The sequence below is a fragment of the Microdochium trichocladiopsis genome (assembly GCF_020744255.1).
Source record: "Microdochium trichocladiopsis strain MPI-CAGE-CH-0230 chromosome Unknown B0I36scaffold_11, whole genome shotgun sequence".
NCBI lineage: Eukaryota > Fungi > Ascomycota > Sordariomycetes > Xylariales > Microdochiaceae > Microdochium > Microdochium trichocladiopsis.
Genome location: NW_025763554.1, coordinates 1,433,521 through 1,456,919, shown reverse-complemented (window position 1 = coordinate 1,456,919; position 23,399 = coordinate 1,433,521). Strand labels below are relative to the sequence as shown.

Below are 23,399 nucleotides of genomic sequence, written 5' to 3'. Positions count from 1 at the left end.
TTGCAAGACACAGCACCCTCGCCCTCAGCTTCAGACCCCAGCCAGACTGTCTCCTCCTTGTATGGCATGAAAGAGGTCCAGCCATTGTATAGGCTATGGTCATCAAGCATCGACTTGGATGGCGGCGATCGACTAGGCTGACGAAGGGCTTACAATTTCATAATCACCGCCACGGTCATCTTCAATTCTTTATTCCGGTGAGTTGTGCTTCCTCGCCCTTGGAACCCAGATCAGGAAGTTGATAGCCAAACAAGCAAACATATAAGGGGAAAAGGGACAAGATACGGGACAAAAGACATCAAACTTACCCCATCCGAGATACATGCCACGGGTGCCCCTCCACCGAATTCAGCGTGCCAAAGTACTCGAGCGATGAACAAGACCGATCCCATGAAGTCCCCCGTGGCATTGGCCTCGCCCCGCATACCCGCAGTTATCGGCTAGTAGCCCAAGCAGTAAGTACCGGTGCCAGGAGAGGAACGCATCGATACTGTGGATCTGCACGGACAGCGTGCCGTGCACGCGCCGGAGCGTGCGTGAGGCACTGCACCGGTGAGATGTAACTGAGCTTGTTAGGCTGGGACGTGTTGTTCCATTGGGACTGGACGGAGTCTCGGCATGCTGTGCGGGCTGGGGCAGTGTCGTCCTCCTTTTGACAGCTGCTTGAATGTATTGAGCCGAGATATAGCCGCCCGCATCAACCTTAGGCAATAAAAGCACACTGTACGGGCCGTTTGTTGGTTGTCATGGTGGTCCGAGTCTTCCCCTCAGCACCCAAAGCTCCAGCACTCACAATCCTCGAGAATGGCGCGGTTAGCGATTCGTGTTGAGTTGCAGCCACAACGCCAGGACGCCCGCCCGAGGCCGCTCGGGCAGCCATATTGTACTGTCCAACGCGAAGACCAGCATGAGGACCAGTCGAAAGACCAGCACACGATCTTTCAGATGGAGTGCAACGGCCTCTACCTCGAAGAGCCATGCCCAGGGGACGATCGGCTCGTCCTGATTCCTTCGCGGTGGTCCAGAGACATCCACTTCGACCCCGAGTTGGAGCAGAATGGCGACTGGCGCTACATAGAAAGGGTTGCAGACTGCTGGAAGACGACCGATGTCTACGAGCAGCTCTCGCCGTCATCTGCTACACGTGCTGAGGGTTCATCTGTTACAATTCACCCAAGTCTGCTCAAATACCTCGGGTCTGACCCCTGGACGCGCTTCCCTCTGTTCGAGAAGCCCTCGGGTGCAATATCTCTGGAGGAATTTCTCAGGAGGTTCCGAACACAGGTTTACTCCTCCTCGTCTGGAAAATCAAGGGTTCTCTCGAAGTATCAGCCATTCGTGTATCAATGGATCCTCAATCTGGTTTCGGCTCTATCCTTTGTCCATGCGAATGACATCATCCTCGGTCACATCAGCCAAGAGTCCTGCCTGCTTTCGTCCGCCAGCACGACCTCTTCTACTACGCACCTATCTCATTTGCAGCCACTACCGACCAGGCTCTTTTTAGTGGGGTTTCCGGACGCTATCTACACTCGCAAGGGGGCGGCCCAGAAAATCCTTGGGGCCACACCCCCTTGTATATGGTACCCAACACCCCTAAGCAACATCAAGGACCCAAACCGCACGACAGATATATTCCTCGTAGGAAATCTTATCTACAGGTTAATGACGGGATGCAGTGAGTGGGATGCCTGGCGGCAGGTTCCTGAAGCGGCAGGCCGGCTGAGGTTGGAGAAGGAATACTTCGGAGACATCGTGAAAAAGTGTTTGGATGGAGGATATGGAGGAGACACTGGAGCACTTCGACGTGATGTGCTCCAGTACCTGACTGACGTAGGCTGGGTTATCAGATATGGCGACGACGACGACGATGACACGCTCAGCGGTCTCAGTATTGAAGTGCTTGATTTGAACGCATCACAGTTTGTCGATTGCTCGCTGTCTTCGGGTTTCTGCGGCCCGACTTCGACTTATTCTGGTGGACGCTGTAAAACGTCTTTTGGAATTTATGACTAGATAGTATTAATGGAATGTAATAGAGAGATGGCGGGTTTTGCATTGGTTATATCAGCCAGTAAACTCTAACAGATCGGGCTATAGAAGATTCTACCACATCAGAGATATTGACCCAGACATAGCTCGAGACAGTCAGCGTTGCTGTCGTGGTGGCCCCGATGAAATTTCATTGACTTTGAGTCCAACTGCAGCTCTAGTGCCGCTCATGAGTTAACGAGACCAAGGTGAACCAACATGAGTGGTGGGGGAGGGGTCACCTGCTTGTATTTCACCGATTTTATGCCGTTCCGCTCGAATTCACACAACTACAGTTCGCAATATTTAAGTGGGATCGGCCGCCGCCTTCTCAGCTTTTGTTTGCCCCCTTGAAGTACTCCAAACGCGCCCCCACCACTTGGGACCCGTAAAAGTCAACAAACCACTAGCGGACGAGATACATTGTCACCGCACACCGTCTTCAACGCAAGGTATCAACTGCCGGCGCTACTCTGAGATCTCAGGCATGACCAGGGGAGTCTTCCTGGACCCCCTGCGACGGGATGCCCGGCCACGACCGCTGCTGCAGTCAGACTATATCCAACAAGAAGACGGAGGAGAAACGAGGCCCAGCGTGTTCCTGTTAGACTTTCACGACGTGATGCTGGAAGAAGACTCGCCAGGCAGTGGCAGGCTCGTCATGTATTCCGTGGAGTGGGACGAGACGCACGAAGACTGGGCCGAGGATCCCGATCCCGCCTGGCGTTACGATGCGAACACGCTCCGCTGCTGGAAAACAACGGATGTCTACGAGCAGCTCCTACCCTCACCCAAGGGCAGCGGGACTGCTGCTCAGACAGTAGTGGGTGCCCCGGCTCTGCCGCACCCCAGGATCCTCAACTACCTCGGCTCGGATCCCTGGACCCGATTTCCACTGCTCGAGATGCCAAGCGGGACGATTCCTCTGACTGAGTTTCTCACCCGACACCTGGCGGCGCTGTACCCCCCAAGCCGCGACGGACAGCCATCGCCGCAGCCAAGAATCGACGCCGCCTACCTTCCCCTCGTGTACCAGTGGACGCTCCACATGGTCTCAGCCCTGTCCTTCCTCCACACGAACGAGATCGTCCTAGGTGATTTGAGTGCCGACTCGTGCTGGCTGTCGTCACCAGAACACGTACCGCCGCTCCAACTCTCGATCGCCGGCTTCCCCGATGCACACTATCGCTCCTACTCCCACAGTGGTGTGCAGATCAACGGTTTTAGTACATCAAGTGCATACTTCCACCCTCTCCGCGAGGTCAGTAGCCCAAGCCGCGCCACAGATATCTCACTCGTGGGTTGTATGATTTACAAATTTATGACGGGCGAGTGGCCGGCCCGGCCGGCTGCTTCACAGGATCGAGAAGAGATCAATGCGTTATTCAGGAGCCGTACGCTTCCGGTTAGCCGCTGGGTTCGTGAGGGCCGCGGACCGGCCCTGGAGCGGGCTTATCTTGGTGACATTGCAAGAAAATGCTGGAGAGGTGACTACGGCGAAGATGTCCAGGCACTGAGAGAGGATCTGACACAGTTCATTGCGGCCGAGGGATGGGTTATCGAAGACGGTGACGATATGCTCAAAGACTTCAGCCTTGAAGGTCTTTCGTTGGACAAGACGGTATAGCCATAGCGTAGGTCGTAGCCCGAGCACTGAAGACGAGCAAAAGGTTATGTGCCGCAAACAGTTCTCTACCTGCTTGTGATGAGACATGACTGATTTCGAAGCATCTCGACGGTCGTGCTTTTCTCAGTCTTAGCCACTTCAGATTTACCGCATGCAATCAAGGAGTACACTTTTCTCTGTCGAAATTCGCTCCATTACTACTCTCCGTGTACGTCCGCTAGTATAGTCTCAGATGATGCGAAACAAAGGTCGCAAGACTTGAGACACCCCTGGGTCATCCTTTTACAGTTCATATCTCAGACCACGACAGCAGGAGTGTGAAACGGGACATGCTTCACGACCGGCGACTCCCCGTCCCCGCGGCGCATATAAGTCCGGCTGGAGGAGGGGCCTCGACGCCCCGACGCCGCCGAGCGGTGGCGGAACATCCTCGCCGTGGACCCGGGGGCCGGGCACAGCGCGGTGCCACCGGACGTCGTGCAGCAGTTTGTGCCCTCGCCGATGCACGTCTCGCCGTTGGGGCAGTCCTGGCTGGTCTGGCAGTTGCGCGCGCCGCAGGCGCCGCCGTTCTCGTAGCACACGCCGTTGCCGGACCGTGTCTCGTAGCAGAAGCAGGTTGCCTCGTCGGAACTGCAGAAGTCGTTCGCACGGCAGGGATTGGGCTGCCTGCACACCCCGTTGAGGCAGGAGTCGTCACCAGTGCACTTTGAGATGGTAGTTAGCTTTGTTGATTTATACTCCGCGAGAGGGGGGGATAATCAAAGTGAGGAATCCGAGTGGGATGTTCCATAAAGGAATACTCACAGTAACTCCGCAGGGTCCGCAGTTCGTCCTGGAATCGCTGAGTCCGGGTGCTTTGCAGCCGCCGTTGGCGGGGCAGTAGTTCGGGCCGGTTGGCGGGCACGTCTGGGTGGGCGTGATTGTTGTCGTGGTCACAGTGGACGTCGTCCCGGTGATTGTTGAAGTGATGGGCTCCGCCGTGACGGTGGTGGTCACTGTCGAGGAGATTGTTGTTGTGGATGAGACGGTGTTGGTCGTGGTCGCAGTTGCGGTCGACGTCGGGGTGATTGTGCTAGTGTGACGAGGGAGAAGGTCAGCAAATTTTGGCGCAGCACGGTAGTAGGACACGTCTGTGTTGGAACAGTGTAGACATACATCGAGATAGTCAGCGTTGCTGTCGCGGTGGCGGCCCCGGTTACGGAGGTGGTCGCGGTCGTGGTCTTCGTAGTCTTGACCGTTGTCGGTTTCTGTAAACAGGCGCACACAGTCTTGATGAACGAGGTGCCCTGCTTGACAAGGCTCGAATATGCTGCTGCCTTTGGGTTCTCGATCGGGTATGCAGGATTCTTCTTGAGCGCTGGAGGGCTGTAGCTGACAGTAATCGTGGGAGCGGTGACGGTGATGGTTTCGGCGTCGGTCTGAGTAGACGTCGTTAGGACCGTCGGGATCGTTGTGGTGGTAGTCGTGGTTAGGCTGTCGGCAGTGACAATGGTGGTGGCTGTCCCAGTGATTGTGATTGTCGTCGTCGTGGCGGTGGCCGTGACTGGTGAGGTGAGAGTTGCCAGAGTCCCCGTCTGGGTTTTCGTACCAATAGTCCTTGTCGTGGTTACAGTGGAGATAATGGTCGAAGTCTTGGGCGGGAGGGGGAATTTGGAGGAGCAGAAGGAGGTCGCCGGAGCGTAGCCTGACAATGCGTTCGCTACCGCGGCATACTTGCCTCCTGGACAACAAGAAGGCGGCTGCGCCTGGACGACGGCCAGAGAAAGGAACAGGACAAGCTTCGAGTACATTGCCACCATTGTTTACGATCACGACGAGCCCTGAAATCGCAATTGGTCAAGGTTCCTCGTAAGTCAATCATTCAACAGGAGCTAAGGACTCGGGCGGTTTATGTATTTCCACACTCTGTTGAGGAATCCTGCTCGCTTGCCTGCCATTCGCCTGCACGACATCTCAGCTGCTTCACGACAGTATGGTCTAACCAGGCAAGTGTTTTTCAGCTGACGCGTGGAGCATGCAGGGCTGGACTCGCTAGGTTTAATTCAATAGTTTGCCATAACCCCAGTCTGGATCTCCTTGGTGCTGGCTTCCGTGCAGGTCCATACACGCATCAGCAGGGGTCTCGAACGATCCAGATGGTGCGAATCGGGAGTTCCGAGTGCGGCCACTGCGGGAATTGGCGGATGGCTGATTTCCTTGCACGGCCACCGGAGCATCACTTCCTGACTTGGCTGCACTCATCTCACGACTGAGCCAGAGCGAGCAGACTGGAGACGTGGTGGCTTGGCAGTATGCCAAAGGGCTCGAGGGGGAACCAGGGACTACTGATATCCCTGCGTGTATGAGACCCAGTATAAGTTGGAGGGAGTAATGAGCTGCATCGATCTAAGATTGAGATCGATAGCGCCTTCTGACTAGCGTAACGGATCCCATGACTGTCCAATTGAAAGCTGGGTATTCTCTTTGGGAGGCGAAGAACCTCGCTTTGGGGCAGTCCACTCACTTCTTGTAGTGAGACCCGTTCGAACATCAATAACAGACGGGCTCGCAGCAAGAATAAATGGCGTGATCTCGTTCATCCAAGAGCTTTTGGCCGGGCGCCTCGATGAACATAGCGGTTCATTCTGTCGAGAGAGTGAACGAGGGTTTCGGCTTAGTGAGCCGTCTATCCCTCGAAGTATCGCTGCAGACAAGTCCGTTGCCTCGGTCGGTCTATTCGCGAATACGCCACTTTGGTTAGTACCACAAGGGTATGCACGGCACGGCGCTACTGGCGGAGCGTGAGAACGCGCGGAAGTTTCCGTTGAAACAGTGTCAGCAGCTAGCTCTGGGGGTCTTGATCGCCATTGGCCGACCGTAAATTGACCCTGGCAGTCCCCGACGGAACAGGTAAAGCAGCGCGTCCACGCGAATGCACTAAACAACGACTTGGAGCCGAGGAGCACTCGAATCCCAGGTACGACGAAGCAAGCTGCCACTTGGTGCCCCAAGTGATGTTGCGGAGCACACCAGACTCGGTGCCCATCATGTCCGACGCTTGGGCCCGCCCCGGAGTGACCAGACTCCATATCATTATCATCATATCAGTAAAACGTGCTGCTCGCGTGCGGGAAGGAATCGTCCGATCTACCGCTTCGCAGAAGCCAGGAAGCCAGCAAGCCGGCGGGTCCACCACATCTACGGTCCACCGGCAATTCCCTGGGCACGTTTCTCTTGCAAATGCCGAGCTTGGCCATGTTTGCCTTCGTACCCGCTTCATCCGATTTTGTATCTCCTCCCTTTCACAAAAGTGTGGAGGTGTTGCGCAGCTAAATCATATCCTGCAACGAATAGCAACCCACCACCCAACTATTCGATGACATCCCAGAGACCGGAATACATGTCAAGCACCAACTCCCGAGAAATATGTACCCCAATCGTTCATGGTTGATCTATCATGCTGGACTCGTCGCTGGCGTCGTCCTGGACGGGTGGCGAGGTCAGAGTCCTACAACCGCTTTCAAGAATGAGTTCTGTGATGAGCGGCACAATGTGTGGATCACGCAGGCGAAAGAAGCGCAAAAGGGGAAAAGAAAAAACGGTATGGATCATTCGAGCTGGACTCTGGGCAGAATGCTCATGTTCTGGCAAGCAAAGCTGTGTCACGCTACACCCTGATGGTCATGAGGTCCCGTGTCTCGAATTGCGGGTTTCCATAGGCATTCGCGCAACAACGAAGGCCGAGCAGTTGGCTTGTTACCACTCAATAGGGCGAGCGACTCTTCCAGAGTTGCAAAAAGGAGAGGCACAGCAAAGCAGCGACTAAGAGCTCTCGAGAAAGCATTATCTAACATCATGGCATGTGGCCAACACACATGCTTTTGATGATACTTTGGTTGGTTTATTCAACGCCAGGGTGCCTCAGTGCCTCATTCGCCCTGAAACAGACCTCCCGAGAGGTATCTGGCGTGTGAGGCTCTCTGGGAGTCTTGTTTTACAGTACGAGTCTAGCCCTTTGGACAGCATCCTTGACGTTCATAATTTCCAGTCACTGGGCATTCGAATCAAACTGTTCCTGTCACCTCTCCATTCGGACTTACCTTCAGCTCTGGCCTTCCCCATTCTGGGAGCAGCAGCTCAACTCGTGTTGGCATATGTCAGGGAGGGAGGGGCCTGCTGATGATAGGATTGGCAATAACGGATCGATATGCATACCTGACATTAGGTTCATGGGGTCGTGTTTGCATGATGCGATCGATGACTACACTTTTCTTGGTTGAAATGGCTTCATAGTCGATAAACACGCAAGGCAGCACAAGCCCGGCCTCTTAAAGAGTCTTCCAAAAGGTCTGAACCTGAGCATCATCGTGATGCTTATCTCCATGCCCATTCTTGGCCTTCTCTCCATTGCTTGCCATTCCAGCCATGCAAATCGTACTTGGCGCGTCAAGGTCGCCAAACACAACGCCAGAGGTCTGATGCCATGCATAGTCGAGCAGCTGGGCGACCCTGACCGATTCGGTGACGCCTACAAGCAGCTTCACCACATACAATGCGGCATCAATACCACAGCTGATTCCACCGCTGCTGATTATCTGCACGCCCTCCGCGTTCTTGCCCGAGTCGACGAAGCGGGCTTTCAAGACCTGTCCGGGAGTCGCATTGCCGGCTGTAGCAGCAGCATCTAGTGTTGCAACAAGGCCTTCGTAGGCGGCCCAGTGAGTAGTGCAGGGTCGCCCGTCGAAGACGCCGAGCGTACCGGGGAAGAATGCTGCTGTGCAGATGGACCTGAGCGAGTTGAGTTCATCAGCACACACCAGGACATGAACAGTAATCTCAGCCCAGGGAAGCATGGCTTGCTTTTACTGGGACAAAGACCTACAACAGGATTCTCCGTCCGCCTTGAGGTGGTGGCGCGTCTGCAAAGGCCTTGATCAGCCTCATGAATGCACTGCTGGGCTTCTTGGCCTGTGTCTGAACATCAGTTGAGCCTCCCCCAGCGATGTGCAGGACATCAAAGTCCTTGCTTGCTCTTGCGATGAGCATATCATCGAGGACCAGTGCTCGCTGGGCACAATGTCAGCAACAGACTAATCCAAAAATATGCGCCACCATAAGAAACAATGAGGAAATGATCTGACTTTTACGTGTAGGCCCTCGACAGAGGTGGTGATCTCGTCCTCGGCAGCAATCTGCACTTCGAAGTAGTTCGTTGTGCCAGACTTGGTGAAAACATCAAGTGGACCGTTGAGGTCCAGAGTGTTGAATCCTGGGAAGATGATGGAGAGAACTTTGTACGTGGACGGCATTTCGGCAGGTTTGGCGTTGAGTTTTGGCACGAGAAGGGAGGAGACTTAGACAACGGTAGTTGATTCCCAGGCGATGTATTTGCTGAGCAGCACTTTCCGGGGAGGTGGTCCTCCAAGCACTCAGCATTGACATGTGCCATCAGGTCAGCTGTTATTCTTATGGAGCGGTCTCCACGGTGCGGATAGTGAATAAGAGCCATTCCCTACTAGGCGGGTCAGGCCGGTGAGAGACACAACGCTGAGGGCACTATCCTGGCCCAGGCCCTCTGATTCCGTGGCTGGCTGATATCCAGCAGCTGAGCTGTGCGATTGAAGTAAATCCAAACATTGGTCCTGCATCTTCTCGGCCACTCCATCCATCCAAAGCCCATCCTCAGCAAGGCAGGATCTGTAAGGTTCTAGGTCAGACGTGGCTGCGGATGCAGCAATGAGCCAGGGACTCCGCGTTTTTGTCATGCAGGACGCTGATGCCCGAAAGCGAACGGCCACGCCCGATCTGCAGGAGCTAGGACTATTGCCTTCTGAAGGGCATGGGCGAGGGACGGATGGCCAATGGAGGTTCAATGACTAGCAAGGGATGAGGGACGCGCGTAGGGCTGTGGATTGTGGCTAGCTTAGACAACAGCTCCTAGACCCCGATCTCAGCTGATCTATGGAAAGCCACGCATGCATGCAGCACGAGCGTTAAATGCACGGTAAGCAATGATTCCCTGTACGGAAAAGATTCAGCTGCGTCTGGACACAAAACGTACCGCATTGTTGACCCAGCGATAGTTTGAACTAACGGTTAGGTCCGGCTCGTGTTGAACTTTGCAGTTGGCCACGATGAACAGGACATGGCTGGCGGTAGTGCCAATCCAGCAAGGGGCTATAGACAAAGCCGGCAGCGCAGCTGGTCTTTTGAACTCTCGTCGCCGACTGTGCCGCCGTCATACCAGTATTCAAGCCACGGAAGGAATGCAGGTCAGCCGATGGCGGCGCTCGTATGTCTCGCGAGTTGGAGTAATGAGAAAACCGGGCCCTATGATTTTGGTTTTGTTTCGGCAGGCTGGTCATAAGATTTCATCATGCAGAGACATTGTATCTCAGCCTCAGAACCTTGAGATTAAGTTTGGAGGTCGATGAAGACTAGTTTTCCCCGCGTTTTCTTTTGGTTAATAGGCAACCAGAGGATTTTTGGCGGTTCTGGTCGTAGATATGACTGGCCAAGGATGATGAGTCTCTCCAAACCCAGACCTTCTCAGAGACCAGTGGAATCATCATTCCATGAACCCTATTGTAAAGCACCAAAGCTGGCGTGCACGCTACGAACGTTACACAGACACCGTCCTTTCAACATGATAGTTCCCCGAGACCCTGCAACGGACACGGGATCCGCTCGCGCACAACGTGCGGCTGGAAGCTCAAAGTTGGTGCGGGGACCACACGGGACGGGACGCAAGGCGCTGGTTAGCTTCATACTACCTCCACGAGGGCTGGCTGAAACATGTCCCAGTCAGACACTTGGCAAGCTGAACAGCCATGAATGCTGCATATAGCCGGACGTCGTCAGCAGCTGCTGCAGATGTGGACCAATGGAGACGAATGTCAGTAGAGTTACTAAGTTGCATTCTTGACGATGATGCCCCCGGCTGCAAGACCCTTCCAAAAGCTGGATCAGTTGGAAGTCATTGAAAGCCATATAAAGAGCGAGATCGAGCGCCTTATGTAGCGCCATCGAGAGAGAGCCCGTCCGACTATAGTTGCAAGCAACGAACTCGACCAGTACCAGTGAAGTATCCCTCGCGCATGCACTGCCAAGATGGCTGTCATCAGGAAAAATATTCGGACCTTGTCCAAGCCAGAGCTCGACAACCTGGTCAAAGCTTTCGCCGGCATTCAAGCACTTCCTCCCAATGACCCCAACTCCTTTTTCATGATTGCCGGCTACCACGGCGAGCCCTTCCGTGGTGCTGGCTATGGCAGCCCCCAGTGGTGGGGAGGCTATTGCAACCACGGCAACGTCCTCTTCCCAACCTGGCACAGAGCCTACCTATTCCGCCTCGAGCAGGCAATGCAGTCAATCGTGCCAGGCGTCGCGCTGCCCTACTGGGACGAGACGGAACCAGCTTCACTCCAGGAAGGCATTCCTGGGGTTTTCCTGACAAAGCAATGGAAATATGCCGATGGCACAGTCATTGACAATCCCTTGTACTCGTACAAGTTCCAGGCCAAGATCATTGACAGACTGTCCCCGATCCCGGACGCCAATTACACCAAGCCATCCGGCTATCAAACCGTCCGCTACCCATTCTCGGGCCTGGTCGGCACGGCGGATGATGCCAAGGTTACTGCCCAGCACAACAGTGATCTCGAGGCCAAGGGCCAGGTCTATACTGACCAATTGTTGAACGGCAACATTGTCACCTGGCTCAATGCCTCTCACTTTGTCAACAGCGACGGTAAAATCGTCAACGCCGGCGTCAAGGACAAGTGGGCGGCATGTCTTAACGCCCCAAACTACACTGCCTTTTCGAACACGACCTCTGCCCAGCAGTGGAACGACGATAACTCCGACACGACGGGCTATACCACCGTGGTCCCGCTCGAGTCGCCTCACAACTCGATCCACCTCGCGGTGGGCGGCTTCGAGGTCCAGGGGCAGGGAAACTCTGACCAGTACGCCGGGGCCAACGGCGACATGGGTGAGAACGACACGGCCGCGTTCGATCCGATCTTTTATTTTCACCACTGCTTCGTGGATCTTGCTTTTGCCCTGTGGCAGCACAGGACTGGCCATGCGCAGTCGTTCGACATCATCCACGGGTACCCGGGAACCAACTCGGTTGATAGTCAGGGCCCTACTCCTGGCGTTGCTGGCGGCACCTGGCTCAACCTGGACAGTCCTTTAGACCCCTTCAAGAAGCCCGGTTGCAACACGCCAATGACCTCGCGGGACGTCATGGACATCACTAAACTGGGATACTCGTACCAATACCATGGTGCCCTGGGCGCCATGCCCGAACCCGGCGGAGCTCCACAGCTCGGAGCGCCAACCCCGGCCCCCGGCGCCGGTGGTCCGAACCCGATGGACGAGCCCGCGCCGGTGCTGGCCGTGAGCAACATCAACCGCGCAAACATCGGCGGCTCGTTCATGGTGACGGCGTGGGCCAAGCCCGCCGACGGCAGTGGCGACAAGGTGCTCGTCGGCACCGAGGCCATCCTGAGCCGCTGGCACGTCTCGGGCTGCGCCAACTGCCAGAACCATCTCGAGGTCCGCGTGCACATGCCGCTGCACGGCTGGAGCAAGCGCGAGGCCGAGAACATGGACTTTGAGGTGAAGGTGCACACGCGCCAGCCGCTTGGCGGTGGGCCACCCAGGCTTGGGAACGGGCCGCATCACGGTGGTGGTGGTACTCCCCAGTCACCCCGCTTCAGGCTGGTTACTGGACACTTGGAATAATTTTGCCCAGAGTGCCCAGTTCACATATGTCACGACAATGGGCAAAGACCTTGATGATAGGCATCCGATCCTTATTGTGTTTTACGTGAGGACAGACGGACGCCAGAGGTGCGAGAAGGGCCCGCCGCTAGGGATTGAAGACAGAGCAGGCCGGCGGCTATTGAGACTCACAGTATGTCAATCGATCATGATGAGGGTAGAGCAATTCCAAGGTAGTCGTCGAGTGATTTGGAGTACGTGACCTGAGACAATTCCGTTTCCGGCGACCTTTCATGGCACGACCCACCACCCAAGGACACATTGCCAGCCAACCTTATTTGTATGCAGACAAGTAAGTGAGACATGGTCTGCGGGCACGCTATACTAGTTTCGTCGTGTTTGAATGCGGACAATACCATTGCAAAGACGTCAAGGACATTCTTCCAAGCTGGTGTCAAATGCCACAAGAGGCCGCCTCCGGGTTTCCTTGGCTCGATTCAGGCTTTTGATTAGTGAAGAGCCAATATAGTACGTCAGACCAAGGCCATGGGCCCGAGTCGAAAACCCATTCCAGGACATCCTTCACTTCCCTTATCCTTTGGTCCTTTTGTACAAGCAGTTCTGGACATGTTCCATTGTCTTTCTCTCTCTCACACACGACACTCGTTCAATCGCCTCCTGCTTCCTTCGACGACATCCCACCACCATCATGCGGATCTTCAGCACTTTCTTCCTCTGCGTGGCCGCCACCGCGGTCGCATCCCCCGACCCAGCTACCGACGTGGAGGACGTTGGTGATGGTATCGTCGTTGCGCTGTTCACCGATGCCAACAACCGCGACAGCAGGGCGGACTTTACGGTGGGCAAGTGGGACTTTGCTGGCTGTGAGTATTTTCCCTTGTTATCATGTCCGCTCTGTGTGCAGAGTCTTCATCGGCAGGGGAGGGTATCGGCTGCAGTACTGCGCGAGTCTGTGCACCTTTTTCGGGCAATGGGTCCGCTTCGGAGAGCAGATTGAAATCATTCCGCGTTTTGTTTCTTTGTTTGTTAAGGGTCCTGTCGGTCGAGCCTCCAGTCTGCCCGGGAAGAAATGAGCTTTATTACTGACAGACTCTAATCTTTTGGGTAGTTGCCGAATGGCCGATTCACGAGATTAAACAGAAAGGCCCCAAGGGCGTCGAGTGCCGATACACGGGCTCAAAGTCGGGCACGTACACCGTCAGGGGTACTGGAGTGAGTTCGGATCCTAGGCTTTCCACTGCGCATACTGACGCGCGTCGGCAAATCTTTGCCTTGGCGCGCGCCACCAGCCGTGGAATCACCCAAAGAAGATATGGGTTCCGATGCTGACATCACTTCTTCAACCCCGATACAGAAAGCCAAGGTCTCGCCTCCGCAGCACATCAAGAACGTCAATTGCCACAACCTGTAGAGTGATGGACGCTATATGCCCGCATGAAGGAAAAGATGGTCAGACAAAAGCGTCAGATGGACGAAGGGGTTATTATCGGTTGCACATATGCTATTGAGGCAGTGGATTAGGCTAGAATGACGAAAGGGGCAACTAATATACGTATTATCTCGCGGTCTCGATCCGGCCAAATCTTTATGACAGAATTGACCTTGAATGATTGTTTTGTTTCAGTTTCCATATTATGAAAGTGTTGGCGAGAGCTGCCAACATCTTGTGCAGCCACGCCAGTACGATACATTCAGTCCATAATAGATACGGGTAGCATTAACATGAATACCATCGGCAGATTTCCACTTTGAACTTTGTCATCCAGAAAACTTATCCAAGCGCATATACTTTTCACCCAGCTCTCGGTCAGCACCGAGCCACATCAGACCTCGGCAAAAGGCTCGCCCTCCGCACAATCCACCCCGTCCCTGACACACCTATCCACCGCGGCACTAATGTCCTCCCCAGCGCCATCCTCGCCATCCAGCAGATCCAGCCAGCAGCTCTTGACCCCGTCCTTTGCCAGCAGCTCCGCCGCGACCCGCGCGACGCTCTCCCGGCTCACATTCCCGCTCGCGACCGGCAACTTGCCCAGCCGGACCTCGCCCGCGGGCTCATCCGTCAGCGTGCCAGGGCGCAGGCATATCCCCGCGAATCCATCCCCGCGGCTGGCAGCGGACTCGCGGTAGAGCACCTCGTCCGCGGCGACCTTGGCCTCGTAGTACCGCGGCAGGGCCTTCTTGACATCAGCCATGGCGCGGTCAAAGGTCTCGGCTGACCACCACGCGGGCTTGGCGAGGCGCGAGGTGATGAAGGACACCATGAGGAAGCGCGTCACGGCCGGCGAGGCGGCGGCCGCGCGGATGAAATGCGATGCGGCGTCGCGGTCGACTGTGAATGTCTTTTATGAAGAGGAAGCATGTATTAGCACCACCAATCCCTGCAAACATATGTTCGTGCGACATGTTTCATCAAATGCAAGAAGCTCAAATCCAAGAGCGGACAGGGATAAGCTGTTGAAAGGTGGGAAGAAGAATGGGAAACGAGAAGAGACAGGAAATACTCACCCTCTCCGGCGGGCCCTTGCCGCCCGCGCCCGCGCTCCACACGACGTAGTCGGCGCCGACCTCGTCGAGGATGCTCCTGGCATCGCCGACGCTCTTAACGTCCTCGACGCTGCGCACCAGCACGTTGAGCTTTCCATTGCCGCCACCCGCACCACCGGAACCCAGCCTCTGCAGATCGCCGACCTGGTCCGGGTTGCGGATCATGCTGGTCACGGTCCAGGAGCGCTGGAGCAGCAGCGGGGTGAGGAGCTTGGCGATCTTGCCGGAGCCGCCGATCAGGAGGACGTGGTGGTGCGGCGGTGCCATGTTGTGCTTGTGCTTTGTTGTGGTGATGATGGTGTGTTGTTTATATGATGGAGGTGGTGGAGGTTGAGCTTGTATGGTTGTGCTGATAGCGGTCGCGCTCAATAAAACACATCCATGGATGTAGCGCGTGAAGTTTATAAGGGAACAGAACTGTGCTGGACAAAGTAAGTACCCCGCGGACAGATGATTTGTTGTTGCTTTTTGCTTCTGCTCCCCCGCAAACTCAATCCCGCAGGCATGTTTCTCTCTGATCAGCATTTTTACGTCATCGAAGCTCTTGCGCCATTCATGTCTCCAATGCCGGATCCGCCGGACACCTTTGCGGCCCGCTCCTACACTCTTACTGGAGGGCGTAAAAGTAGGGGGGCTGCGCTGTAACGGCGCGCGCGCCGAGAGCTTCTCCGCACAGCTAAGCCGAGGCGGCCAGCAAATCCAGTAACAAAGCACACTCGTCTTTGGGGTCGGGCACACCTTGGCACTTGAGACAGGGTTCATGACATTTATCAACAGTAAGGTTTCGTGCGTCCCCAAGTCGCAGTGGTTCACTATTCAGGTTACCGGTTCGAAGGCGATCCACTTTCCTCTCAGTTCCCTGCGGATAATTCTGCCCGTTGCTTTGCTACTGGCAATGTCATTCCTCGTTTTCTAGTGATGCTCCTGCCTCTTCTACAAACATTCGGCAGACTCATTGGCCAAATCTGATTTCGATAATCCTCGCGGTCCTGCTACACTTTGCAGACTGGTAGTGTCCGGACATGCCGCTGCCAGCACCATGGCTTATTGGCACCAACTCGGCGCGGGTGTTTGTCGATAGCCACTGACTGGTGCTCGCACTCGGCCTCCTGCTATTGCTTCTGGCAGGACAGTGTCAGTGGGTGCAGCGTGTCGGCGCGGCGAGAACCAGGCAATGGCCGTTCGATCGCACGACTTCTGAAGCTGCATCACATTGCGATACCCCGCATGCTCACGGCACGACGGGCCCAAATGTTCGACGACGTAGTTTTGCAACGACCGCCAGGGACATATCGCCAACGCGACATGCCACCCCGTGCTGGAAGCCGGCAGCGCCTGCCTGAGATCGCGAAGACGTCCGCAGCTGCCGCAAGGAACCACTGTCTCCGCCCACGTAGCTTCAACGAGGATCTCGAAGTGCCGTGCCCGCGTCCTCCATATGAAAGCTACTTTCAGCACATTCACTTGTCGAGAACCACCAGCTTTGGCCCGCCAGCCCGCCCCTCCGCACCAGGCAACACCTTCTCCTCCTGGCCGCCCAGGAACCGGCCGTACAGGACGTACGAGGTGAGCAGGAGGATCGGCATCGCAATCATGGCGCGCGTGTACTTGCTCGCGGCGCGGTTGTACGCGGGGCTGCCGGGCAGTACCTTTTCCACGGGGGGCGGTGTCGTCGTCGTCGTCGTCGTCGGTCGAGTCGGCGCGGATTGTGGTGAAGGGGAAGGGGTGGGCTGTGCTGCCGGTTGTGTCTGTGCTGGATAAGAGCTGGCGACGTGATTTTGTTGTAGTCGTGGCGGCGCGTATGGAAGAGGAGCTGCTCTGGTGGTGGCGGCGGTGGTCGTTTTCGCGGCAGTGGCGGCAGATTTGGTGGAAGCGGCGGCGCGCTGCGCTGCTCGAAGGGTTCGCTGCATCGTGGCAGGAGCGGCTGTGGGTGTCGAATATGTTAAACTGCGTCCACTTGCGTGGTGCAAGGCTCGATCGGACTGGGCGACAAGGGGTCGTGTGCAGTGATTGTGGTTGGTGATGGCAGTTTGCAAGGTTTCAATCATGACGCCGTCCCGTTTGGCAAAAAGATTTGGAGATTGCTCGCCGACAGCGCTGGCGGCACAAGTGGGGCGCGTGTCCTGCGCCGGGGGGTCGTGACTGCCCTTGCTGGAACGTTTCTACAGTGACACCAAGATGATCATTCCAGTCTACACCACATCCGCGTGTTTAGATTGTGCAATTACGATTAATATCTACATGCCGAAGTATAACCACTTGATGGATATAATATTAAGCTGGCGGCTCTCCGCCGTCATCCCATTCAGATGGCAAACCCGCCAGAGTTCTTGAGCCGCGGCTCGCCAGCCGCCTCAAAGGTCCCGTTCGGCAGCAACCTCACGCCCTCGGCCGCGCTGGCCCCCGGCGCCACCCAGGTGACATTGTGCCCGACGCCCTTGAGGAATGCCACGGTGCCGTTGTCAAACGTGTACTCGAACTGGATCACCTCCGGGCTCAGCTGGTGGTGCAGCCGCGGCCGCCGCAGCGCCGCCGCCGACGTCATGCCCAGGTCCAGCACGTTGTGGATGTTCTGGATGTTGGCCGTGATGATGCGGCTCCCGCCCGCGGCGCCAATGACAAAGTACAGCTTCCCCTCGGGCGTCTCGACAATCGACGGCGACATGGAGCTCAGCGGCCGCTTGCCCGGGCGCACAAAGTTGGCCGGGCTGGGCAGGTACCCGAACGCGTTGGTCTTGCCCGGGATCGAAAAGTCGTTCATCTGGTCGTTCATGACGAGCCCCAGCTCGGGGATCATGACGCGCGACCCAAAGATCAGGTTCACCGTCGAGGTCATGCTCACCGCCATCCCGCTCGCGTCGGCCGTCGCAAAGTGCGCCGTGCCGGGCGTCTCGAGGCTCTCGAGGCCCTTGGGGTTGTAGTAGGACGTGTTGAACGTGCGCACGTCCGAGATGCGCGACCGGATCTCGGCCGCCGCCGCGTCCGAGATCATCGACGCCTGGTACTTGTCCAGCCCGGGGACGAAGCTCGGGTCGCCGAGCTCGGCGCGCTGGCCGTACGCCCACTTGAGGCTCTCGACGAGCCGGTGCGCCGAGATGTTGACCTGCGCCGGGTCGTCAAACCCGGCGTACCCGTCGGTGATCTTGAGCGACGAGAGCACGACACTGCCGGAAGACGGGGCGCTGCAGCTCGTCACCTTGTAGCCCTTGTACGAGATGTCGAGCGTCGGCCGGGGCGCCACCGTGTAGTTGGCCAGGTCCGCCAGGGTCATGGTGCCGCCCTGCTTGGTGAGCTCGGCGATGATGTACTCGGCGTTCTCGCCCGTGTAAAAGGCCTGCGCGCCGCCCTGGGCAATGCTCTCGAGGAAGTCGGCGTAGCGCTTGCGCGTGATGGTGTCGCCGAGCTGCAGCAGCGTGCCGTTGGGCGCAAAGTCGATGGCCCAGTTCGGGTCCGTGACGAGGTAGCTGGCGCCCGTCATGTACTTGACCAGGTCCTCGTTAACGGTCCACCCTTCGCGCGCGATCTTGATCGAGGGCGCCACGAGGTCGGCCCACGGCAGGGAGCCGTATTTGTTGTGCATGTACTCGAGGCCGCGCAGCTCGCCGGGGACGCCGCTGTGACTGTGGTCAGCCCATTGATCCCAGAAAGGCCATGGGCAGGCAGGCAGGCCGGCCGTAGGTCAGTCAGTCAGTCAGTCACGGTACGCTACTCACCTCGCCAGACCGCCGTACAGACTCAAGTTCTCGTCCTCCTTGTACATGTCCTCGAACGCCGCGGCGGGGGCCGTTTCACGGAAGTCGATGAACTCGTACTCGCCTGTTTTGCTGCGGATCAGTGCAAAGGAGCCGCCGCCGGGGCCGGAGTGGTACATGGCGACGACGCCATTGCAGAGGACGGTGGCGACGGCAGCGTCGACGGCGTTGCCGTGGTGCTTGTGCAGGATGTCGATGCCCACATTGGAGCAGATGGTCGTCTCGGAGGCGACGGCGCCCAGGCGCGGCGGGCGGGCGCACGACTTGGCCAGGGTCAAGGCCGGCAAGGTGGCCGTGGTGGTGAAGGCCACCAGCTGGAGTAGGGACGAGTACATGATGGCGGTGGTGCTTCTTCCGTGTGTCCTCGTGATGGCAGGAAGGGAGCCAGCTGTGAACCGTCTCGCGAGGAGAAGAGCGAGTGACAAAGCCCCAGTTGCACCGGGATGGGCTTACAAATTCCCTTTAAATCCCCGGGGATGCTAGCAACTGTTATCGCGCGTGCGGAGAAGAGGATGCGCCGCCGACGATATCGGGGACAAGGTGGAGGGGGGTTCCCCGGTGGTTGGGGATGCGGACCGTTGATCTGCACCAGGCCATGGTTGGCCAGGATGGGCAGGTCTTCCCGGGATAATTTGTCCGTTGTTATCTTCTGGGCGTTGAGTGCCGCTTATTACCTCATGGAAACCCTCCTTCGGACTGCTTGGTCGAGTGACAAGCTTTACGACTCAGGGTGCGTGCTTTGCATGTTGACAATGGACACGCCACCCCGTTGTCCGGACCACCGTCTTCTTCACATTCCACAGCTTTCATGGGACAAGACAAGGTTGGACACCAGTCCGAGAGCCGGACAAGAAGCAATTGAGAGGCATGGAGGGTGATTGACAGTCCTGGGTGATATCAGGCCCTTCCCTCACAAAGCATTTGTATTCATGGCCACCCTCTTGGGACCAATTGAAGCCACGAGATGCAAGGAACCTCAGCTTCGCCGGGCCCAGCTGAGGAGGATCAGACGATGAGATCATGGCGCGAATCTGCGGGGCCTAGGCAGATAACCTTGCTGCTAGGCGCTGTGGAGAAGCCCAGGGGCTGCCCAAGCCTCCTTCCTCTTTGGGCATGGCCGCCATCGGGAGGGACGACCATCGTGGCTGGGGTCGATGAGGAGCACGTCGTACGGCGTGAAGTTTTCAACATTACTTTGGGAACAGTAATTGCTCTCTAGAGATATTCGAAGTCTCCATCATCCAACTTACTGACAACCTACGTACGCGAGAATCCATCTTCCTAACTATTCGGCCATCGTACATCGCTAAAGCCCGTCTACGAGCTCAAAACTGCTCACAAACCCATCTGCTATTATCGTTTGATGCTTCAACTTGGCCTTCGGCTTTTCCAGTTTCCCCAAATTTCAATGACTGCTTAACCCCTTCTCGACTGGATGCTCCCTCGCCAGCTCGTCTCCCGGGGGATCCGCCATACCACCGTCGTCAGCTGCAGCTTTCCCGGCCCGGGCACCTTGACCGGAGCATCTCTGCGCGTTTTGATGTCGACAGTGGTGAGGAGCATGGCCACCATGGCCAAGACTGTGGAAGTTGCCACGTAGCGGCCCTGCAATTAACCAGTCTAAGTGTCAGTATCTTAAGCGCTGATAGTAGGCCAAGGGGGAAAGGGGGGAATGCGCCGTTTTCTGATGAAACCCCCTCTACTACTTACCGGACAGATCTCCCTGCCACCGCCAAACGGGATGAACGTGCCCCGTACGACACCATCGCGGCCTTTCTCAGCATTCGCACCATTCCCCACAACAGTACAAGTAGTAGTCGTAGCAGCAGCAGCAGCAGGCTGACGAGGGAGAAACCGCTCAGGCTGAAACTCCTCGGCGTCCTCGCCCCAGTGCTTCGCATCGTTGTGCACAATCGTCCGCGGCGCCAGCACAAACGCCCCCTTCTCCAGCAGGTACTCGCGCCCGCCCTTGCCGTCGGAAATGATCGTGTCGGCGGTCACGCTCCGCACGATCGGGGTGCTGGTGACGACGCGCTGGGTCTCGAGCAGGCTGGCGCGGAGGAGCGGGCAGGACTGGGAAGTGGACTGGGTGAGATCTACAAGTGCGTTGGCGGTGGTGTCGGTGGTGTTAGTGGCAGCCAGCGCGTCCTTGACCTCATCCTGCAGAGCAGCGACGAGCTTTGCGTCTGAGTATACGTGCGCAAAGAACCACCAGGTGGTCTGGACGACGTTGCTCAGCGCGACGTGGATCAGGAACAGCAGCAGCGTCGCGCGGTCCCGGGGCGTCCAGTGTGTCAGGGGGTCGGCTGCGGAGAGGAGCTTCACTGCCACTGGGGACAGAACTCCCGGGCCAAATCCCTCACTGTGAGTTGTTGTTGTGGGGGTGGTGGAGGTGAACCATGCCTCAAGCACGTCGAGCACGTGGGTTCTTGCCTTGAACGCCCTTGGTACGGTCCACGCTGGGATGGGGGAGGTCAAGAAGTGGTCGAGTTCCCATTCAAGGTCCCTGTTGTTGGAACAATATCATGGTGAGTAAGTTTCAATAAGTCGTGAGGAACAGGATGTATGCGTGGGGAAAGGACGGGAAGGCATACCAGAAGGCTTGGATAAAAGTCTTGTCCTCGGCCCACGGGACGTTACCGATCAGGCCCTTGATCAGAGCGCGGGAAACCACGTCTCTGATCCACATCCCTATATCCGCAACCTCAATCTCACCTCGTCCCACCTGTGTCTCTCCAACAGCGCCGCCAATCTGCTTACGCAAATCTTCGAGAGCAGCGGCCGTCACCTCCCGCCCTGCTCCACCGGAAGACAACATCCGCGGCAGCGAGTGCACCCAGCCCAGGAGCATGCCGGACTCGAAGTCCCTTGCCTGCTGCGGACCGAGCTGGACAAACGGCTTGACTATGGGCGTCAGCAGCGGCGTGAACTGCAACGTCGGGGAGGCGAACATCGCGGTGATGAGGCTGGGGCTGGTCGTCATGTATATCTTGCCGGTGCCGCCGAGGACTGGAAGAGTGACGATTGGGAGAGAGCGCTTCTTGCTGAAATGTGAAGGCGGTTAGTCCTGCCATGAAACTCTCGGGTTTCACGCAATGTACATCTATACATATATATGCGCATCGGGGAGGATAGCATCTTACTGAATCTTGAGCCAGGCCCCAGGGCCGTCGCGGATGAGGGCGATATTGTGACCGATGAGAGGGATGCGGGGGTTTACCAGTGGAGGTTCTCTGGAGTCAACTCGAGGTAATGCATAGCGGTATACCGAGTAGATGATGAGAACCATGACCAGCCCCACGAGGGCATACATGCTGCCCAGCGGATGTTGCTTGATGAAGTCGAAGAGAATCACCAGAAAGCCCTCTGATTCGATTCGTGGCGCCATTGTGTAGACTACTCCTTAGCTGTGTCGGTCTTTGTATCGGTCGAGTATACTATAGTCAGAGGTTGTGGGCACTTGGTTTGGTTTTGGCCGTTGACCTAGGGAACTTTGCCGTGCAAAATCTCAAGGGAAATCCTGCTCCCTCTTATATCACAGAACTTGCTGCAATAAAACTCGCCGCGAGGTACTGTGTTGGAGGCAGTTGTTGGTGGCGTGCAAACCTGGTTGAATGTGCAAGTCCTCTTGGCAACAATTTCGTTATCTTGCAAGGAACGTGCGTATAGTAAGTGAATGCATGCAGTGTGCAAAGCCACAACACAAGACGGGCGAAAGTCCGACCACAGATGTCAAGCATGTCCGTCAAGACTGCATACAGGGGGACAGGGACTCGACACAATGCCGCCACCTGAAGCAATCATATACGCCCAAGCATCCCGTGCGAACAAACCGCATCTGCATGCGAACCACATGCCCTGCCTGGGCAAGCGTGGGCGGACGCCTGGGACTCCAAGCCCTCCACGGTAGCAAAAAGTAGTTCTTCTACCCTGGCAGCTGCTTTCCGAGAAGCCTGAAAGTGAGTTCAGCCCCAACTCCCTGCGATAACCCTGGCCATGATTAGAATTCAGGCAAGGTCACAACTTATCGTGAGATTGTTAGCGCCGGGCGTTATGCGGTTGGTTGTGTCCTTGGGGGCCGGCGGTAACAGAATCCGGATCCAACAGCGCACGAGCCGGCGGGCTTGGCTGACTCACAGAAAGAGGTTTGCTCGCCCCTATTCATCAAAGCAAGGGCCGCAACGAAGCAAACAGGCGCCGATTTGCCCCCAGAACGGCGGAGCATCCCGAGCGATGATTGCGTGCTGTCCCTGCGTGAGTAGTGCGCTCGCAGATTAAGGGCCGTTCTGGCCCGGCAGACAAGCTTTCGCCCTTGTTGACAGGGGGGCTTCTCCACGTGCTATATGCTTTGACGTCTGATACTGAGGTCGGCCTGACACTTGGAGTCGGCTAGTCATGCTACCTTCTTTCTTGCTTTGAAGAAGGTAGCATGTCTGACATGACGAGCTTACTCTGACAAGTCTGGCGGGGGCGGCGGCCTGCGACCAAGGGCGCAGCTATTGTCGTTCATCATCAGACGATGCCAAGCTGGCAGGGGGCGGGACGGTGTAGCAGCCAACCAAGGCATCGGGACCTGGCCCGTATGCAGGGCATCTCATGCAGTTGGGGCGCAGGAAGGGTTCCTGAGTGGTGGACGAAGCGACCTCGCCAAGCCTTCTTGCGGCAGGATAGCAAGCACTCGTGGTCAGGCCGACACGAAAGTCCAAACATAC

At 56.7% G+C, this 23,399-nt stretch overlaps 9 protein-coding genes across 9 annotated transcripts; 4 read left to right on the top strand and 5 right to left on the bottom strand.

Annotated features, from left to right (window-relative positions):
- Positions 1–2,518: 2,518 nt before the first annotated feature.
- B0I36DRAFT_368450 (uncharacterized protein) lies at positions 2,519–3,658 on the top strand (the record flags this gene model as incomplete). Its single annotated transcript, XM_046159623.1, has 1 exon — positions 2,519–3,658. One exon carries the CDS (start codon positions 2,519–2,521, stop codon positions 3,656–3,658), a length of 1,140 nt encoding a protein of 379 aa, XP_046006698.1.
- A 1,370-nt stretch (positions 3,659–5,028) lies between these two features.
- On the top strand, positions 5,029–5,504 carry B0I36DRAFT_335953 (uncharacterized protein). Its single transcript, XM_046155549.1, has one exon. The coding sequence runs from the start codon at positions 5,147–5,149 to the stop codon at positions 5,339–5,341; it is 195 nt and encodes a 64-aa protein (XP_046006697.1). The 5' UTR covers positions 5,029–5,146; the 3' UTR covers positions 5,342–5,504.
- Positions 5,505–7,965: 2,461 nt separating this feature from the next.
- Positions 7,966–8,946, bottom strand: B0I36DRAFT_354708 (class I glutamine amidotransferase-like protein; the record flags this gene model as incomplete). The annotated part of the gene is made up of 3 exons (XM_046157337.1): positions 7,966–8,425; positions 8,520–8,704; positions 8,785–8,946. 3 exons carry the CDS (start codon positions 8,944–8,946, stop codon positions 7,966–7,968), a joined length of 807 nt encoding a protein of 268 aa, XP_046006696.1.
- Positions 8,947–10,686: 1,740 nt separating this feature from the next.
- B0I36DRAFT_395204 (uncharacterized protein) lies at positions 10,687–12,876 on the top strand (the record flags this gene model as incomplete). The annotated part of the gene is made up of 3 exons (XM_046161520.1): positions 10,687–12,293; positions 12,716–12,719; positions 12,756–12,876. Exons 1-3 carry the CDS (start codon positions 10,748–10,750, stop codon positions 12,874–12,876), a joined length of 1,671 nt encoding a protein of 556 aa, XP_046006695.1. The 5' UTR covers positions 10,687–10,747.
- Positions 12,877–13,076: 200 nt separating this feature from the next.
- On the top strand, positions 13,077–13,799 carry B0I36DRAFT_395202 (uncharacterized protein; the record flags this gene model as incomplete). Its single annotated transcript, XM_046161519.1, has 3 exons — positions 13,077–13,251; positions 13,497–13,600; positions 13,743–13,799. 3 exons carry the CDS (start codon positions 13,077–13,079, stop codon positions 13,797–13,799), a joined length of 336 nt encoding a protein of 111 aa, XP_046006694.1.
- Positions 13,800–13,894: 95 nt separating this feature from the next.
- B0I36DRAFT_388639 (uncharacterized protein) lies at positions 13,895–15,442 on the bottom strand. Its single transcript, XM_046161260.1, has 2 exons — positions 14,897–15,442; positions 13,895–14,730 (listed from the first exon to the last, which is right to left on the bottom strand). Exons 1-2 carry the CDS (start codon positions 15,200–15,202, stop codon positions 14,212–14,214), a joined length of 825 nt encoding a protein of 274 aa, XP_046006693.1. The 5' UTR covers positions 15,203–15,442; the 3' UTR covers positions 13,895–14,211.
- A 953-nt stretch (positions 15,443–16,395) lies between these two features.
- Positions 16,396–16,845, bottom strand: B0I36DRAFT_368444 (uncharacterized protein; the record flags this gene model as incomplete). Its single annotated transcript, XM_046159622.1, has 1 exon — positions 16,396–16,845. The coding sequence occupies one exon, from the start codon at positions 16,843–16,845 to the stop codon at positions 16,396–16,398; it is 450 nt and encodes a 149-aa protein (XP_046006692.1).
- A 395-nt stretch (positions 16,846–17,240) lies between these two features.
- B0I36DRAFT_253131 (gamma-glutamyltranspeptidase) lies at positions 17,241–19,022 on the bottom strand (the record flags this gene model as incomplete). The annotated part of the gene is made up of 2 exons (XM_046150734.1): positions 17,241–18,549; positions 18,649–19,022. 2 exons carry the CDS (start codon positions 19,020–19,022, stop codon positions 17,241–17,243), a joined length of 1,683 nt encoding a protein of 560 aa, XP_046006691.1.
- A 1,081-nt stretch (positions 19,023–20,103) lies between these two features.
- B0I36DRAFT_388636 (cytochrome P450) lies at positions 20,104–22,075 on the bottom strand (the record flags this gene model as incomplete). Its single annotated transcript, XM_046161259.1, has 4 exons — positions 20,104–20,292; positions 20,398–21,193; positions 21,282–21,731; positions 21,831–22,075. The coding sequence occupies 4 exons, from the start codon at positions 22,073–22,075 to the stop codon at positions 20,104–20,106; spliced, it is 1,680 nt and encodes a 559-aa protein (XP_046006690.1).
- Between the last annotated feature and the right edge of the window lie 1,324 nt (positions 22,076–23,399).